This window comes from Equus przewalskii, chromosome 3 (assembly GCF_037783145.1).
Source record: "Equus przewalskii isolate Varuska chromosome 3, EquPr2, whole genome shotgun sequence".
In the NCBI taxonomy this organism is placed as follows: domain Eukaryota; kingdom Metazoa; phylum Chordata; class Mammalia; order Perissodactyla; family Equidae; genus Equus; species Equus przewalskii.
The window spans coordinates 81120414-81138642 of record NC_091833.1 but is presented as its reverse complement, the minus strand read 5'-3'; the positions used below and the strand labels follow the sequence as shown (position 1 = coordinate 81138642).

At 38.3% G+C, this 18229-nt stretch overlaps 1 protein-coding gene across 8 annotated transcripts in view; it reads right to left on the bottom strand.

The window, feature by feature from the left end:
- Window positions 1-18229, bottom strand: part of CORIN (corin, serine peptidase) — a 211759-nt gene that overhangs the window by 21586 nt on the left and 171944 nt on the right. For all 8 annotated transcript variants that reach the window (XM_070615025.1, XM_070615028.1, XM_070615023.1 and 5 more), the window contains 2 exons: window positions 17281-17391; window positions 15787-15916 (listed from right to left, as the gene is read on the bottom strand). In XM_070615025.1, coding sequence (XP_070471126.1) covers window positions 15787-15916; window positions 17281-17391 — 241 coding nt within the window. The remainder of the gene's footprint in view (window positions 1-15786; window positions 15917-17280; window positions 17392-18229) is intronic.

Here is an 18229-nt window from a genome sequence, read left to right as displayed (position 1 = left end):
ATTCTCTCTGCTGACATGTATTTGAACTTTGTGAGGTGACAGAATTCTAATGTATATGATGTAAAATGTCCAATATCTGGAAAACAAGAGCAACTTTAGGCAGGGATCAAAAGCGAAATAAAATTTATCTAGCTGGAGTTTTGTCTCCTCTTTTCTTGACCATTGTAATCCTGCAATATAGCAATACTTTAAAATAAAATAAACAATAGAGAATCGATGGCCAGTTAGTATCTGTTTAGACGATATAAAATTTTAAGTGGAATTTTTTCAACATACTGCGAAATCTTTATGCACTAAAAATTAAAAAGAACTCTGGAAAATAGAGATGGGACTTAGACAACATTATTTTGCTCTTTACCTATATTCTCACTCAATCTCTGCTAATATTTCCTGTGAATGTCTCATTTAGTCATTCAGAGAAAATATGGTGACACTGTATCCAAGATTTAAAACCTTAGTTTTCAAAAGTACTTGTATTTTTTTGTATAATATCCTATTCTTCATGAAAAAGTTGGTTTATTTAGGCAATCCATATTTGAAGAAAATGTTTTGGATTTTTATCGCCTGATGCTATCAAGGGTAGAAGAGGGAAAGGAATTAGTTTTAGACAGGAGGAAGGAGAATGTTTTCTGAAGCTAGAAGGAAGTAGGAGAGAAGGAAGCAGGCACTTTGTTGGCGTTGGAGAGGGGGAGAGAATTCATCAAGAGAATTCAAATCAGGTAGTCTCCACTTTTCTTTCCAAGTAGGAGGTGAGCTCCTAGGATGAAAGCTGGGGAGTGGCAGGGCTGCATGATGACGAGGAAAGTGACATGTGTATGGAATTGTTTCCTGGTGGAAGTGTTTGAAGAAACACATCAAAGATAACTTAGAAGAATGGCAAGCAGCATTGAGCGTTCAAATGAACCTGGAAATCTTGCAGTTGTGGGAGCGTCGAGTCTGCATGCTTAGTGACTTTCTTTTTCAATAATGGGATGCCATTTTTTTTTTCAAAATGAAAAATTAGGGGGCACAGGAAGGGAAGAAAAGTTAGATTCAGTGGCACTGAAAGAAAAATGATCATTTCACCTGACTATTAATTATTTAAAAACTACCGTAATCACATTACAGAAAATAAAAGAAACGAAAATCTCCCCCAATCCTGTTACTCTTAAAAAGAGAAAAATCCTCTAAAGAGGACACTTGATAGAAAAAGAGCCAAAGAATAAAAACAAAACAGAGTCCTTAATAATGAGTGAATTCTAATCATTTGCTTTTAAAACAAATGGCATAAACCCTGACTGCACTTTAAGAAGAGTTGCACAAGATTTAAATTTATTTAGAAACTTGAAGGAACTGTTAGATTACAGAAGACTTCACAAAACCTACTGCAAAATGAGAATTTTTCTTTTCCTCGACCAAAATGGGAGTCTGGTTTTCTATTAACCCCAGAAGTCCTGCATACGAAGGCACGGTGGGATGGAACGTATAAAAGTCAGAGGCCACACGTATCACTCATGGTGTTTCTCTTGACACCTGCCTCCTGAGAATTACTTTGGGCAATAGAACAGCCTGTGGCCTCTTAAATCCAGGCGTTTTACTGGCAAAAAGCCAAAGGAAGATCAGCTTCAGATTTCTTGCTTAATGAAGTCATTCTTTAGGCAGATATTCATAGGGCCACAGGGGACTTGCATGAGGAGGACGATTCAGCGCAGGATTTTCACTGATGCTGGATAGAAAAATCATTGCAAAGGACACTTCAGTCTTTCAGTCCACAAGACCCCTTCAGTTACCTCATTGCACATGGGACATTTTTGCATTTCATTCATTAGCCTCCAACAAGTAAGGCAATTTAGGCTGAATCTCTGTTACATCAAGTGGAAAATCTAAGAAATTCATCATCAAGAAGAAGGGGAGTATCACCATAAAAATTAGCTTTCTGTGAAATGCTTACACACTAGCATGCTTCTCATGCACAAAATAAATCTTTCAGAACTAGAAATGTCACCCTAGGGTCCAATAAAAAAATATCAGTGAATCCACATGGTTCTATCTCTGCCATCATAAAGCATCTGAGCATCTGTGTGATCTCAAGTTTTCTTAGTTTTCTTTTAAATAATTTTTTAAATTATAAAAGTAATGCTTATACATGGAAAAAATAACAAAAATTATACAATGAAAAAATATTCTTCCTATCCTAGATGTATTGAAAAACCATTGGAATTTAATCATTTGATTTTAAAACAAATGGCATAAACCCTGACTGAGAGCATCTGCCTATCCTCGCCAACCTTTTTCGATAATCCATGTATAAACGCCCTCTTTTTTCAGTCTATACACATTGTTCTGTGTGGTGTTGATGATAATTTCATTTAATGATTTCTCTTGGAAGTCTTTCCATAGCAATAGTTAACATTTGTTAACTATTTTCTGTATCCCAAGCACTAAAAGACTAACTCATTTTATTTTATTTAAACCTCTTAACAACTTTGTAAAGTATGCTTTATTATTATTCCCCATTTTGGAGATAAAAATTTGAGGCAAAGAGAGAATAAGTAACTTTCCCGTGGTCACACAGAACTGACACTTGAATCTCTATGGTCTGATGTCAAAATACCGCTCCTCACACTTTGAACACCATGTAGCCTTCTTCATTAGCAACACACACCGTGTTCTTTTTACAACTGCACAGTGTTCCATTACGCGGGTGTACATACGTTTACTTAACCAATCCACTATTGATGCACATGTAGGCTGTTTCCAACTTTTGGCTATAACAAAAAAGCAGCAGTTAACACGCTTAGCTATTCACCTTTGCCTACTTGCACAAGTAGAATAAATTCCTAGAAATAAAATTATTAAATCAAAACTTAAATTTTTCATTAATGGCATGAATTTCTCCTTCAAAGAGTAATGCCAATTTACAAACTCATCAAGTATATGTGTCCATACTTTTTAATTTTTATAATTACATACACAATGTAAATCATGCTATTAAAAAGTATCTGGAAATTAACAGCTGCTCAAATTTGGTTTGACAATTCGTAATGCATTTGACTGATCTTTTTCCATATTATATCAAGAGACAAATTAAAGAAATCTGTTGGGTAGAGAGCAAAAGAGCAAAAAATATTTTGCCAGTGATTAAGCATTAGTCACTGTATCCTAAGAGAGTCTGTGCGGGAATGCAGCCAGACCCAAATGCCTCTAAAGCAGCCATGACATCACAGACAGAGAAGGAAATTCAAGCAAAGATCTAATCCAATGCCTTCATTTGACAGCCTGAGAAAACTGAGGCACAGATACAGACCCATCCCAAACACCTTTGGGGCCTACAGCAAGAGGACAAGTAGAGGCCCACATGCTGTATGTCTACACCTTTACATGTTAAAAATCGAGTTAACAAACTGTTAAAGGAAATATATTCTATCTTCCCATCTTGATAAACATATCTTTTAGGCACAACTATAGGATTCTTGGACTCCTTGGAACAGTGGTTTTCAAACTTTACCATTCATCAGAATCACCCAGAGGATGTGTTATAACGAACATTGTTGGCCCCATCTCCAGATCCCTGAGATGGTAAGTCTGAGATGGGGCCCAAAAAGTTGCCTTTCTAACAAGATCCCAAGTGATGCTGACACTGTTGATCTGGAACCACACTTTGAAAACATTACTTTAGATCAGGCTCCAAGTGGACATAACTCCATGGTTGACAGACTCCTAGCCCCATGGGGCCAGAGTGGTCCCTCTAAACCAGGGTCTCTCATCCTTGTCACTACTGACATTTTATACCAGAGGATTATTTTCTATGTGGGGCTGTCCTGTGCATTGTAGGATGTTTTGCATCATCCCTGGTTTCTGCCCACTAGATGCTCCTATCACCCCACGTCTCCTGTGTTGACAGTCAAAAATGTCTATAGACATTTCCAAATGCTTCCTAGGGACAAAGTCACCCCTGGTTGAGAACCACTGCTGTAAATGCTGGGGCCCATGGCAAGGCCTCTCTGCTCTGGGTCTAAGGCAGTACTGCACAGAAAAGTGAAAGGATTTCGCTCAAATTTACTCCTTGAATTGTGTGGCCTTAAGACACATATAAAAAATGTATAATTCCCCTGACGCATGCACAATGAAATGAGAAGACAGAATTTAACCAGAATGATGAAACATCTTGACATTCTGATAGGAATTTTACATTTCAAGGCTTAGGTGAACAATCGGATCTCTAGACAATTTGCCCTATAAATCTTGTGTCACTCTCATGAAGCCACTTGATGTTTAGTAATAAGGCATCGCATGCTTGTATTATAATTATGTTGGGGCTGCTGACTTAAAAAATAAAGGTCAGCACAAATCCCCAAAAGTCAAGCGCTTCTTTAATTTGGCAGCAAGAGAGCAGGAATTACCAACACACGTTATACATTTCAGCGGAAGGACGAGAACTGTTTTCTTGTGTCTATTACCAGGGAAAAATAATCTGAGTATTCAACCTCAGTGCTGACAATTAGGCTTGATATGCAAATGCCTTGTGTAGTGGACAAGATACATTATTTGCAATTCTGAGCATCCTGTTCAGAACTTGGAACACTTCCACTAGACACTTAGTATCTGATTTTAAAAATCTTTTCTTAAATCCTGTCACATTATTATCTCTGTTTGGTTCCTATAGACTAGACATGTTAATATTAAAAGCTAGTTAAATTATTTTGTCAAGCAGAAAGGTGACCTGGAAATTTTGACAGAAAGGCATAACAGGTTTCAAATAAAACATGAATGAACCCTACTATAGAATCATTCATCTGGATAGACAGCTCGTCTTACCCTTTATACAGCCAAACTCCCATCAACCCAAATGTTTAAAGGAAAGTATGAAGCCTGAGTTTATTTTTCCAGTCAACTTAGTATTTAAGAAAATATTTTTATTGCAACCTTAACTGAAAATATATAATTTTATTCATTTGTCTACCTCAGAGGTAGAGTATAATAACTGTATTAGGCTATGATCTATGGGTACAAGAGACAAAAACTATCTCAAAGCAAATAGAGAAGTTATGGATTATAAAATTAAATTGCAGAGTGCTCATATTTCATAAAATAAAAAAATCAGTGAAACTAAATATTTCATTCATTTCCCATATAAAATTACAAAAGTATAACATGAAGTAAAATATAAATTTATAAAATATAACTACTGAACAAACATTATCATTCAATATAAATTAGAAAATAAAGTCAATAAAATAAAGTACTACATAAACTTTTCATTAAAAGTGGAAGAAGAATGAATCGCAAAAATTTTAAATTAAAATACCATTTGATCGCTTATAAAACTCAATCTTATGAAACAAGCTGAGTAAATGGTGTCAAGTTGTAAGTATATTTTTGAGCAAAAGATCCACCTCTTTCAGAAACTACACCAGCTCAACTGTATCCTTCGGGTTTTTTGTTTTTGTTTTTGTTTTTTTTGAAGATTGGCTCCTGAGCTAATATCTGTGGCCAATTTTTTTCTTCTTCTTCTTCTTCTTCTTCTCCCCAAAGCCCCCCAGTATATACTTGTATACTTCAGTTGTGGATCCTTCTAGTCGTGGCATGTGGGACGTTGCCTCAGCATGGCCTGACGAGCCGCACCACGTCCACGTCCGGGATCCGAACCTGCGAAACCCTGGGCCATCAAAGCAGAGCGCGCGAACTTAACCACTCGGCCACGGGGCCGGCCCCTCCTTCTGGTTATTTTATCTTTAAAAATCTGATCTTTTTTTCCACAACTTAGAGGAAACTTTTTGGAACAATTATGTTTTTTATTTTTAGGAAAGAGAGACTCAACATTTTATTTACAGGAACCTGAGTTTAGTTTCAAAGAAAGTGTTTCGTATACATCTTCATTTTCTTTAGTTCATCAGTGTAAAGCTAGAGATTACCAGTTTCAATCACAGTATGCCATTTTTTATGCCACTAGTTCAGAAAGACTGTGAACCACGGTAGAATTTATTTTTCTAATAGAAGCTTTGCTTTGTTATTTGGCCTTTTCTTCCCCTTCTCGAGGATTACGAGTATAGAAAAATGCACCTTTATTCAATTCAAATTTTTAAAGCAGAATATGACTCTCTTGGTATATTACAAGATAAAATTATTCAAACTTCAGAGATTTAAAAAAAGTTTCAGTTAAGAGTTACACTAAGTTACACTAAGAAAAAGGTCAGCATTTTAGTACCTAAAATAGCGCTGGAATATCAAAAAGCAGAAATGTAATCAATCACTAAAGGGATGTGGATGGTTTCCAGCATGGCTGGTGCCAGGAGCTGAGTACCTTCAGGACTCTCCATCTCTCATCTCCACTTCCTGCTGTGGGAAGGAGTGTGAGGAAAGGGGAGGGTGGTTTTCTTGTCTGCAAGTGACTTTTCCAAAAGCCAGGGGATAGGCTCTTGTAGCTCTAAACTCAAATCCATTGACTTTTGTGACCAAAAAGGAAAGAAGTCTTCTTTCCCACCTCCAATTAAAACAAATCTTGTTGAAGAATTTTAAGCATCCCAAATCCAATCACTGTGGCCTGGATGTAAGGTCCTTTGATTTGCCCAGCTCACCTTACTTACTTACCCCTCAACCACTCACTGGAGCCAAGAAAAGTGAGTCATGTACAAAGATGGCAGCTCCTCTTTGGATCCCAAGGATAGAATGGGAAGTGAAGCAAGTCGCCAAAAGGAAAGGAGGCAGGTCCCAAAGGAAAGGAGGAATGCAGGGAAGCAGCGCAATAAATGTCTGCTACAAGTGACTTTCATTGGAATTTTTCAGTTTAAAAGATAATTGTACTTCAGAGTCAAGATTCTACATTTTCTTTTGTTAGTTTTTGGAAGATATAAGGAGGGTAAAAGATTGTGTAGAAATTAGACGGCTTATTAGACACAGTGGGTCAATCAGTGAGTATTCAAGCTGATATTGCTGTAAAATGAGTTAGATCTCAGAAAGAATATTACTCTGGCAGAATTTAAATAAATGACACAGTCAGATGGACAAGACTAAAACTGACGGTGAGGGTTTAAAAAGGGGGAATGGAAATGGAGATAGCACTTTGGTGCTGTATCAGGTGGAGTCCCTCCCTCAAGAGTTATTATCTGAGTGAGAGGAACAAATTACGAATGTGAAAAAAGAATTTCTGATATTGATCATTACTTTGAAGAAGACAAAGAAAGCAAATAGTGACTTGGTGAGGGTGAAGGCTGCTCCACTACAGTTGTCAAGGAAGGCCTTTCTAAGTGGTTGATATTTGACTGAGACATGCATGATGACATAGCGGTAATCTTGCAAAAGGCTAAAGATCAACATTCCAAGCAAAAGGAACAGTGAAGGCAAAGCTTCTGAGGTGGGAATAAGCTGACAGTGCTTGAACATCCGTAATAAGGTCAATGTGTCTAAAGTTGAGTGGACAAGTGGAGGGTGCTAAGAGATTGGGTCAGAGAGGGAAGCCAGCCAGATTATGCAGTGTCTCAGAGGCCAGAGTGAGAAACTGGATTCTGAGTCCAAACTATATAAATAATAAGAAAAGACCAGTGGATTTGGGGTGTGGATAATATCACTACTGACTATCAGTCCTATCTTGGAGGTAAAAGAAAGCCAAATTGCAGCAGGTTTCAAAGAAAACATGAAGTTACTAGATCAGAAGTTAAGTCAACATCAGGAGTCTTGTGGTGTTAATTCCAAAAGGAGGATGCTGCCATATAAGGACTTCTAACAGAAATAACACCAGCCTCCTTGGTCAATTCCTGACGGATGGCTCAAGCTATAAAGCATGCTCTTATTTACCCAGGACCAATTCACATTCAAGTCCAAAGGCAATGCTATATTCATTATGATGACTGGGGAATCTTTTGCCCCTAGAGACTTCATGGAGATTGATTCTTCCCATCCCAAAATCTTCTTCCTCAAAATTACCCCCAATATTTTTGGCTAAAAGATGAGTCTTGACAGTACTTAATTCTGGACAACCCGTGGAAACCATCTTTGGTTTTATAAATCAGGATGTGAAACTACTTTTTAATGATGAATTTTTTTTTTTACCACCGAATGGAATGTAAGAGAATTAAAAAGAAAATCTGATTAATTCAGGTTTAATCAGAATGCAGATTAATTAAAAAAATCCTGCATAGTTCCATTCTAGTTAATAAAGGTGAATTTCTCTACACCACTGAGAAGTTTCCATTTAATTTCATAAATTATTCATTAACTCAACCAATACAGTTTGAGATTCAGTTTGCCAACAAATATCCAAATTCTTAGCAGAGCTTGCTGTTAGTGTTCATATGGAAATGCTCTTGGGACAACTGGTAGACATCCCTTGCTTTGTTTATTAAAGCCTTGTACCCTATGGTCTCACGGAAGAGCTTAAAAAAACATTTCCTCTTCCTTTAGGATGCAGCACTTTTTCAGGAAAATGATTCTTCTCCCTCACCCTAGAATAGCATGTTCTAGAAAACACTATGCCCACACATTGGGTTCTATGATTTTCTTCTCACCCAGGCAGTAATTTAACCAGCAGCTTCTTGGAAATACGCAAGAAATTAATTCTCCACGCCCAAGCTACTTGTCTGCCAGAAAAGCAACGAAGCCGCTGTGTGAAAGAAAATAACACTTTGTGGATTTGACTTCTAATTAGAATACGCCAAGCATCTACTTATTACTGTAAGTGACTTTTGAAAAAGTGAAAAACACTTGGATTGTGGTCCCGCATGATGAATTTCCTCCACTTCCTCACCGCTATCTACTTAAAAAGTCTACAATGATAAGATCACAAGGTGGTATTGAGACTTGCCACGAAACTCCCATGTAACGCAATAGTGAAAGGGATTTATGTTTAAGAAGCTGGTTGGTCACATCAATCAGGTCATGTTTATTGACTAAATCGGTGCCATAAGGACCTACTCCTAGTACCCAAGAGGCCCTCTGCCCTTGCTTGAACTTGCATCCTGGCTCTGTGTTTTTCTGTGACCTCGCAAAGTTCCTTGACCTCTCTAAGCCTCTGTTTCCTCATACGTAAGATAGAAATAACAATATTACTTATCTTACAGGATTGTAATGTGGATAAATTGAGATAACACATATCAAGTACTTGGAACAGCCAGGCGCACAATTAAAGTTAGCCATTATTATTTTGTATAACCTATTCTGGGAAATAAGATAAAGAATCAAAAAAAAAAAAAATACAGGGGCTGGCCCCGTGGCCGAGTGGTTAAGTTCGCGCGCTCCGCTGCAGGCGGCCCAGTGTTTCGTTGGTTCGAATCCTGGGCGCGGACATGGCACTGCTCATCAGACCACGCTGAGGCAGCGTCCCACATGCCACAACTAGAAGAACCCACAGCGAAGAATATACAACTATGTACTGGGGGGCTTTGGGGAGAAAAAGGAAATAATAAAATCTTTAAAAAAAAAAAAGTGCATACTTCTTTAAAAAAAAAAAATAATACAAATGACACATGGCATTGTAGAACTAAGAGGGAAATTGTGTGGTACCTATTTTTAAGTACCACAGGAAATATAGGGAGGAAAAGGATCAAGGAGATGTGAAAGGCTCCATATGGGCTTGAGTGAGGCCCTGAAGGATTTTGATAGGAAGTGTAGAAAATGGTGCATATATGGACACAGAGGCAGAGGCAGAAAGGTATGTGTCCATGGAACACAGATAAAAGACAAGCCAGCCTGGAAAGAGAAGGAGCATATAAAGGGATATGAAGTTGAAGAAAGAGGAACTAGTTTATGGTGAGCCCACCAGTTTGGGAAAATAGTTCAAACTTACTCAGTTAAAAAAAATACGTTACAGGCCCAGTAGCATTAGCAGTTAAGTTCGCTCGCTCTGCTTCTGCAGCCCAGGGTTCACCAGTTTGGATCCCAGGCGTGGACCTATACTCCACTTCTCAAGCCACGCTGGGGCAGGTGTCCCACATAAAGAATAGAGGAAGATGGGCACAGATGTTAGCTCAGGGCCAATCTTCCTCATCAAAAAGAGGAGGATTGGTGGCAGCTGTTAGCTGAGAGCTAATCTTCCTCAAAAGAAAAAAAAATACATGCAATGAAAGAAGTCTTTTAACATAAAATGATTTATTTCTGCCTTAGTCTATTCAGGCTTCTGTAACAAATTACCATAGACTGGATGGCCTATAAACAACAGAATTTATTTTCCACAGTTCCAGAGGCTGGGAAGTCCAAGATCAAGGTACTGGCAGATTTGGTGTCTGGTGAAGGCCAAGGTCCTCATTCATAGATGCCCATCTTCTTGCTGTGTCATCACACAGTGGAAGGGGTGAGGGGGCTCTCTGGGGTCTCTTTTATAAGGGCACTAATCCCATTCATGAAGGCCCCACTCTTATGACCTAATCATCTCTCAAAGGCCCCACCTCCAAAGACCATCACATTGAGGGTTAGGATTTACCATACAAATTTTGGGGGGAAATAAACGTTCAGTCTATAGCAATTGAACGTGATGTTCGTACTACAGCAGGCAGGGCTCTTTCAAGAATTTAGCCATGGGATAGTGAGAGTTTCTAGGGAAATTAAGGCACCAAACAGCTCCTAACCCTATTGCCCCCAGCAGCCACTGCTCACATTTCTTTGCTCCTCTTTGTAGCAAAATTACTCAAAAAAGTTCTATACTTACTATCTTTTATTTCTCTCTTCCCATTATCTCTTAGGCTTTTGCCCCCTCACTCCACAGAAATTGCTCCTGTCAATGGCATGCACGTTGCTGAAACCAACAGTCAGTTTTGCTGAAAGCAATAGCCAGTTTTCAGTTCTCATTTTACTTGACTTCTCAGCAGCATTTGATAGAACTGACCATCACCTCTTACTTGATACACTTTCTTCACTTGGTTTCCAGGGTATCACATACTCCCATCCCACTGGTTGTTCCTTTTCATCTCTGTTGACTTGTTACTTCCCTTCTCCCATCATCTTAATGTTGGGGCTCAGCCCTACATATTATCTTCTCTTTCTATACTCACTCTCCTAGTTATGCCACCCAGTCCCACAAATCTATATATCATCTGTATTCAGGTGATTTCCAAATATTTATCTCCAGCCCAGACCTCTCTAATAAACTCCAGACTTGAGCCTTATAAACATCTCCACTTGGATGTCTACTAGACATCCCAAACTTAACATGTCCAAAACAGAACTGCTCTTTCTCCCTAATCTTGCTCTATCTGCAGTCTTACTCATCTCAGTTTATTGTAATCCCATCTTTCCAGTTGCTGCCCCGGAAAACCTTTAAGTCATCCTTGACTCTTTTCTTTGTTAACTCAATCTGTCAGGAAGTCCTGTTGGCTCTACTTTTAAAATAGGTTCAGATTCAAACCGTTTATCACCACGTCCTCTGCTACCATACTGATCTGAGTCACCAAAATCTCTCACTTGGACTATCACTTGAAATCTCCCCCTACAGCCTATTCTCAATACAACAACCAGAGTGATCCCTTTTAGTCAGATAATGGCTACAATAAAAAAAAAGAACAATAATAAATGTTGCTGAGGATATTGAGAAAATGGAACTCTCAAGCATTACTGGTGGGAGCATAAGCCCCTTTGGAAAACAATTTGGCAGTTCTTCAAAAATCTAAATATAGAGTTACCATTTGACCCAGTAACACTAGTGGTAAGTAAACACCCAAGAGAACCGAAAACATATGTTCACACAAAAACTTGTATATAAATGTTAATAGCATAAGAGCCAAAAAGTGGAAACAACCTGAAAGTCCATCAATTGATGAATAGATAGTCAAAATGTGGTTATAGCTACACAATGAAATATTATTCAGCCATAAACAGGAATGAAGTACTGATACACACTACAACATGGATGAACCTTGAAAACATTATGTTACATGAAAGAAGCCAGACAAAAAAGGCACACATTGTATGATTCTATTTATGTGAAATGTGCACAAGAGACAAATCCATAGAGACAGAAAGTAAATTAGTGTTTGTCAGGGGTTTGGGGAAGGAGAAATGGGGAATGACTGCTAATGGGTGTGGGGTTTCTTCTCCAAGTGCTGAAAAGTTTCTGGAATTAGACAGTGGTGATGATTGCACAACTTTGGAAATATACTAAAAACAACTGAATTTTATGATATATGAATTATATTGTAATTTTTGAAAAAATGACTTCAAGGTTTTGAGTTTCTTCTCTATGGTTTCCATATACAAGACCAGCGATCTGGACCAGATTTACCACTACAGAGGACTGAATCTGTCTTCGAGCTTCATGGAAGTCAATCAACAAGGAAACCATCCCGGACCAAATAGTTCTTACATGACAATCTGAAGTTGGAAACTTTTTCCAGGGAGTAAACTTTAGGAAACAATTACAATGTAAATCCTTATATCAGGGACTCTTAGGTAATATAATAGATTCAGTCTTTGTGGTTTTGCCCAAGACAGAGAAACATTCTTCGGAAGGATGTCTCTTCCATTGACCAACTCTAAAAGATTAGGGCATAAAATCAAATTGCAACTAACTCCACAAAGGAATTTTTCCAAAATAGTATAGCTTATTTCCAAATGATCTAACTATATAGAGAGAAAGTTTGTGAAGCCAAGAGGCACAAAGAATCACATTCCCACATTCCCTAGACCAACTTCCTCAAATACCAGATGTCGCAACTGAGCATTTGGCAATTATTAGAGGGCAGTCTAAATTCTGATTTGTACTGTTGACTAAATAAATGTCCATACGTTTTTGATACTGGACATGCAGGTAGCAAAGTCAATATACTGTCATGAGAATTTAGGGGTTTGATTTATACCCTTGTCTCATCAGATAGTCACAATATTTCCAAGCTGGGGCAAACCCTAGAGCTACATGCAGATGGGGGTAAGAAGTTTTTCAGATTCAGCAAAGAATTCAGACTCTTCTCATTTGGACAAGCACTTAGTTGAGAGCCTAGCATTTGCGTTGTTAGACATGGAAGGCGAAATACGGGTCTGAAAAGCTCGAAGTGCAGGTGTTTTTAATCAACTGTCTCTATCATGAAAGCATTTCAGTAGAATCCCTGCAAAATGTGTAATTTGGTGTAGTCCTGTGTTTTTGATGCACTAGCTCCAAAATGTACTCCCTCAAATAGACGGATGACCTATTTGGAGTGAGAGTATGTTTGTTTTGAACACTGCACTACAATGTTTTTCCCTATAAATGCTTACTGAATGAAGAAATGAATGTTTAATGAAGTTATATTATAACATCACGATAATATTAGAGTTGAATATTTTTCTTATACAATTTTAATAGGAATGCCATGTGCTATGCTATAAACGAATCATTCTCAGATGACGAAAAGTCAGGAATTTTTTCTAATTTTACATTCTTGGTTGTTTCCTCATGTCTTCTCCACTACATTATAAGCTCTTTGAAGACGTCATTCACCTTTACGTCCTCCACACAGTGCCTACTCCGGTACAAGGCCCATTAGCAGATACTCGGAAAACAATGGGACGGAGATACTGAATAGAATTAGTTGGGTTTTTTTTTAAAACTTCAAGATTCTGATGCAGAGTGAGTGTGAAGGTATAAAGGCAGGCCAGTGTAATGGACACTCCACTCCAGAAGCTAAAGAAAGACAGCTATTCCTCTCCCCTCCTTCTGGCAGCTGGAGTGCAGGTCAATGACTAGTCATAGCCAGACAGACCCTGCTATTAGGGACTTTGATTCTGGAGGAAATGGCTCAAAGGTGCAGAGTTACGTAGAGTTTGAGGCATCATTGGCAGGATTGTGAATTTGTGGCACAGTGGCTGGTCTCCAAGGACCAGATAACAGAGCAGCTTCCCAAGCAGCCCACTCCCAGAGCAGGAATTTGGCCTCATCTTGCCCATTATCTTTGTTCCTGCCCCAGCCTGGCTCCAGATTTCTGTCAATTCATGAGCCATCCATGTAAACTGAAGAGTAAACTTGAAGGCAACCAAAAAGTACAAAAATACTAAGACTACCTTCCCTACTCATTTCCCTGGAAGACTTATCACTGCTTACCCATTAACTCAGTCAAATAACGTTTACGGTTTTTCATCCATACTGCTCTCTCAGATTTTCCTAGCCCTTCCCTGAAATAAAGTTATCTTTTAAAAAAATCTAAATGTCAATTTAGATTTCAAATATCTAAAAATCTCAAAACGGATATTTTCTGCTATGTTAAGGAAATGCAACAAATGAAATAAAGAGATTTTTTTAAAATCCAATATGCACACAATAGCCAAAGGGGGAAATCACTGAAATGTCTATTAATGGAATGAATAGATTTTAAAAAGGTGGTATATCCATGCAAAGGAATATTATTGAGCCACACACAGGAATGAAGTACTGAAACATGGATGCACGAAAACATTACACTAAGTGAAAGAAGACAGAAAATGGTGATGGTTGTACAACATCGTGAATAGACTTAATGCCACGGAATTGTACACTTTAAAATGGCTAAAATGGCAAATTTTATGTTGTGTGCATTTTACCACAGTAAAAAAAATTTAAATCCAATATGCAAAGAATTTGAAGAAATATAAAGCAGAATATTTAAAACAAGATTCCTTCTATTTGCAGTAGAACAGAGCGGTTTGCCAAAAGAATTTTTCTGGTTGTAAAATCTTTGTAGTTCCAACTTTCTCTCAGAACTCTCAGTGGAGTTACCTGTCAGGCATTCAAGTTTTCATATTAAGAAATAACCTTTTGTCTTGGTGAGAGGAAAATAAAGCTCATTCAAAAGGCTTTTTCATTTATCTCTGATCGCAATCATATCCCATTTCATTTAGACATAATAAGGAAGTTGTGAAAATGAAGTATAATTTGATGGATCTTGGCAAATATAATTTTTCCACTCTGGCAAAGTTTAAAGTTCTTTTATCACAGATTAGCATCAGTTACTCAATTTTCCAAAGACATGGGTGTTTACAGGGGAAAAATGGGCTGAAGACGTGGGATTTACATAATTCTTCAAACCAGGATAACAAAAATGTGCTGCTAGTTGCTATTCCATAATTGAATGGCTCGTTAATGTAAAATTGTTTTAAGTTTGCTCAAAGGAGTCCTGGGAAATACCATTTAATCAATTTTTTATTCTAAAATTTTATAACTCCGTTATCTTTTATTTTTCTCATCTCTACATTTCCCCAAAATCTCACATACATCAGTGGTAAAATATATATATACACACGCATGTACGTACACACACGCACTCACATATAGATTCTAAGACCTTTCAATTATTGCTTTCTATCCCAAATAGAGCTGAAAAAGAAAACCCTACAAACTAGTAAGTATTCAACTTTCAAAGTATCAATGTCAGTGTACTTGTATCAAAGCCAGAGTGAGTGTCTTTTCATTCTACTAAGAAGTAAAAATGGTGAGCTGTTTCCTGCATTACTTAGGGTAAATTAAAATACCAGCAAGTCCAGCTTCTATTTTTCAACTTATTAAAAAGTGTGTGTTGCTTAAAAAGGAATTTTCAATAACCTTTTGGGGGAAAATCACAAGATTTTCCCATCTAAGTTCCTTGGAGGAAACCATCTTAATGCTTTTATAAATAAGGAAAGTATTTCATTTCAGAAGCATGTAGAATACAATTACTTCATTTACTTTTAGAGGCTTCATCAAAGTAGGTTTTGAATCCATGCTCTTCAGAGCAGGTGTCTGTAATTAAAGGCAGTCCTCTCCTGACTCATTTCCGGTGCTTTGGAGGGCTCTGCTTGAGAGCACTAACTCACTCTGCATTCATAAGGAAGATATTATTGCCAAGTCCCGCCAAGCCCTCTGAGAAATTCATCAGTGCTACAAACTACTGACCTTACCCTAAACCCATCTGCTTGCAGGCCAGCTGACTCAACGTCTCCTGCCAGCCGTCTGCACACACATGGTGTTCTCTGGCAGATTTGTGCACAGTCAAGAATGAAGAGGAGTTCACCTTTTTAGAGAGGGTCACTGAGGAAAAAAAAAAGGAAAATCCCAATTAAAATCACTTCTTGGGGGCCAGCCCCATGGTATAGTGGTTAAGTTCAGTGTATTCCACCTTGGTGGCCCGTGTTCGAGGGTTCAGATCCTGGGCATGGACCTACACCACTTGTCAGCCATGCTGTGGCAGCGACCCACATATAAAGTGGAGGAAGATTGGCACAGATATTAGCTCAGGGAGAATCTTCTTCAAGCAAAAAAAAAAGACGAAGATTGGCAATAGAGGTTAGCTTAGGGCAAATCTTCCTCAGCAAAAAGAAAGAAAAAAAACCCATTTCTTCTCATGAAACCAAATGATAAGTTTCCGTGACTTTGCTTCCCTTACACACATTCATTTTAATTTATTTTAGTTAAGAACCATTTGGGAAGTACTCACCCTGTGCAAATCACTGCTCTCGGTGTGATGGAAGACTTAGATTAGAAATGAATTAGAAATGTTCTCTGCCCTCAAAGAACCATAGGCTCTAGTGAAAGAGACAGACAGTTCTTAACTTTTCTTCATGAGTTAGAAGATGGCCACAGGCAGGGCCCATTCCCCTGAGTTTACACAAGGATTTGCATAACTATAAGGAGCTAGTTGTAACTTCATTCATATTTCCTTTCAAGAGAGCATATGAGAATGCAAGCGTGTGAGTGATGTTAACTTTGGATTAATTTGGTATGTGCACTAATTCCTATTTTATAGAAGAGCATCCTCTGTAATTCTTAATAAACACAGATCATTTGTGGAACACTGCACAATTAATCACAACGCACATGATAATCATGATTTGGCCAGATGACGTAAAGGACTGGAGTAAGAGCCAAGTGAATGGAAGAAGTGATGAGTATGAGACGATAGAATGAATCAAACTTGAGACTACCAACTGCAACATTGATCGTACTGGCGGGAGATGCCTTTAAGTGCTGTCTATGTAGGGGAGTGGACAGTTAAAAGTCCCATCTGGAGCAAGAGTATAGGGAAGATGGAAGGGCCACTTTCATATCCTGTTCCAGGATGTGTCAATGATACAAGAATGACAGAATATTGGTAACTGTTGAAGCTGGATGATAACAAAGGGTTAAAATTTTTATTATAACAGTTACGTTTCTAAAAGTTTGAACCCCAATTTTTAAATATATAATACGGAAATTTCAAATAGAGGAGTAACTTGGGGGAAGTTTTCTGTGAGTTGGAAATAATATATATGAATCACCACTGCCAGCTTTTCTAATAGGAAAGCAAAATAGATGAACTTGGTTAGTAAAATTCGCGAAGCCATTTAGGATTCGTTTCGCTTAAACGGCTGGCAGGCCTTAGAGTGCACAGCACATGGCAGAAACAAGCCACTTACCACAGTCCCACTCATCTGAACTGTCTAAGCAGTCGGCTTCACCGTCACACCACCGGTCACGCGACACACACTCGTGGTTTGCGCATTCTAGGTCATCATCTTGGCAAAGTGCTGGCAAGGGGCACAAAAAGCAAGAAGACAGAAACGTTTTAGAAGTAAATGTGGTTATCACTACATGCACATTATCATTTGCCAGCAGGAGCATGGAAGGAAGAAAAGATGTTATCACCAAGACCTCCAAACAGGTGTCAAAGACAGAATAACAGAATTGGTACGATCTCATGTTGGAGATGCCAATGCATACAAATAACAGTCATTTAAACAGAACTACTATCTCCAAGTGACTAGATTCTCTAGTTCTAACAGTGGGATTAGAAAGGGGAACCCAAAGCAGTAGAAATACCAAAGATTACAGAACAGGGTTGAAATCTGAAGTGGCATGAGCAGACTAAAGTCACCATAGGACGAAAACAAGCTCTGTCCACACATATGGATAATGTTTTTGGGCTTTTTTAGTCTCTACTATTAAATGACTTTTTCAGTCACATACTAATTCCCTCTTGGGTTTTTAAAAATTGTAGTGAAACTCCTTGATTGCCTACCTAGCATCCTTTCCTTTCTTGCACCTTTTTTAAGGGAACCTGATTTTGTTCAGGCCCCTCACCCCAGCTCCAGAGAAAGATCCTGATTAGGTTAAGTGGAACATGGCATTTTTCTGACTATGATTACTTTTTCTGAATATAATCATTAGTCCAGGAGTAAATATGCAATCCAAGATCAGGGTCTTGCCCTATGGTTTTGTGGGTTGGGCTTTGCAAAATAGTTCCTGCCCAAACCCTGCTGGCCAGGCCGTGTGTCCCAGCCCAGGATAGGGGCAGGCGGGAGGAAACAGCATCTTTTTCTAATTGGTTCTCCCTAAGGGGGCCTTCCTTTTGCAATTCAGCTGTTT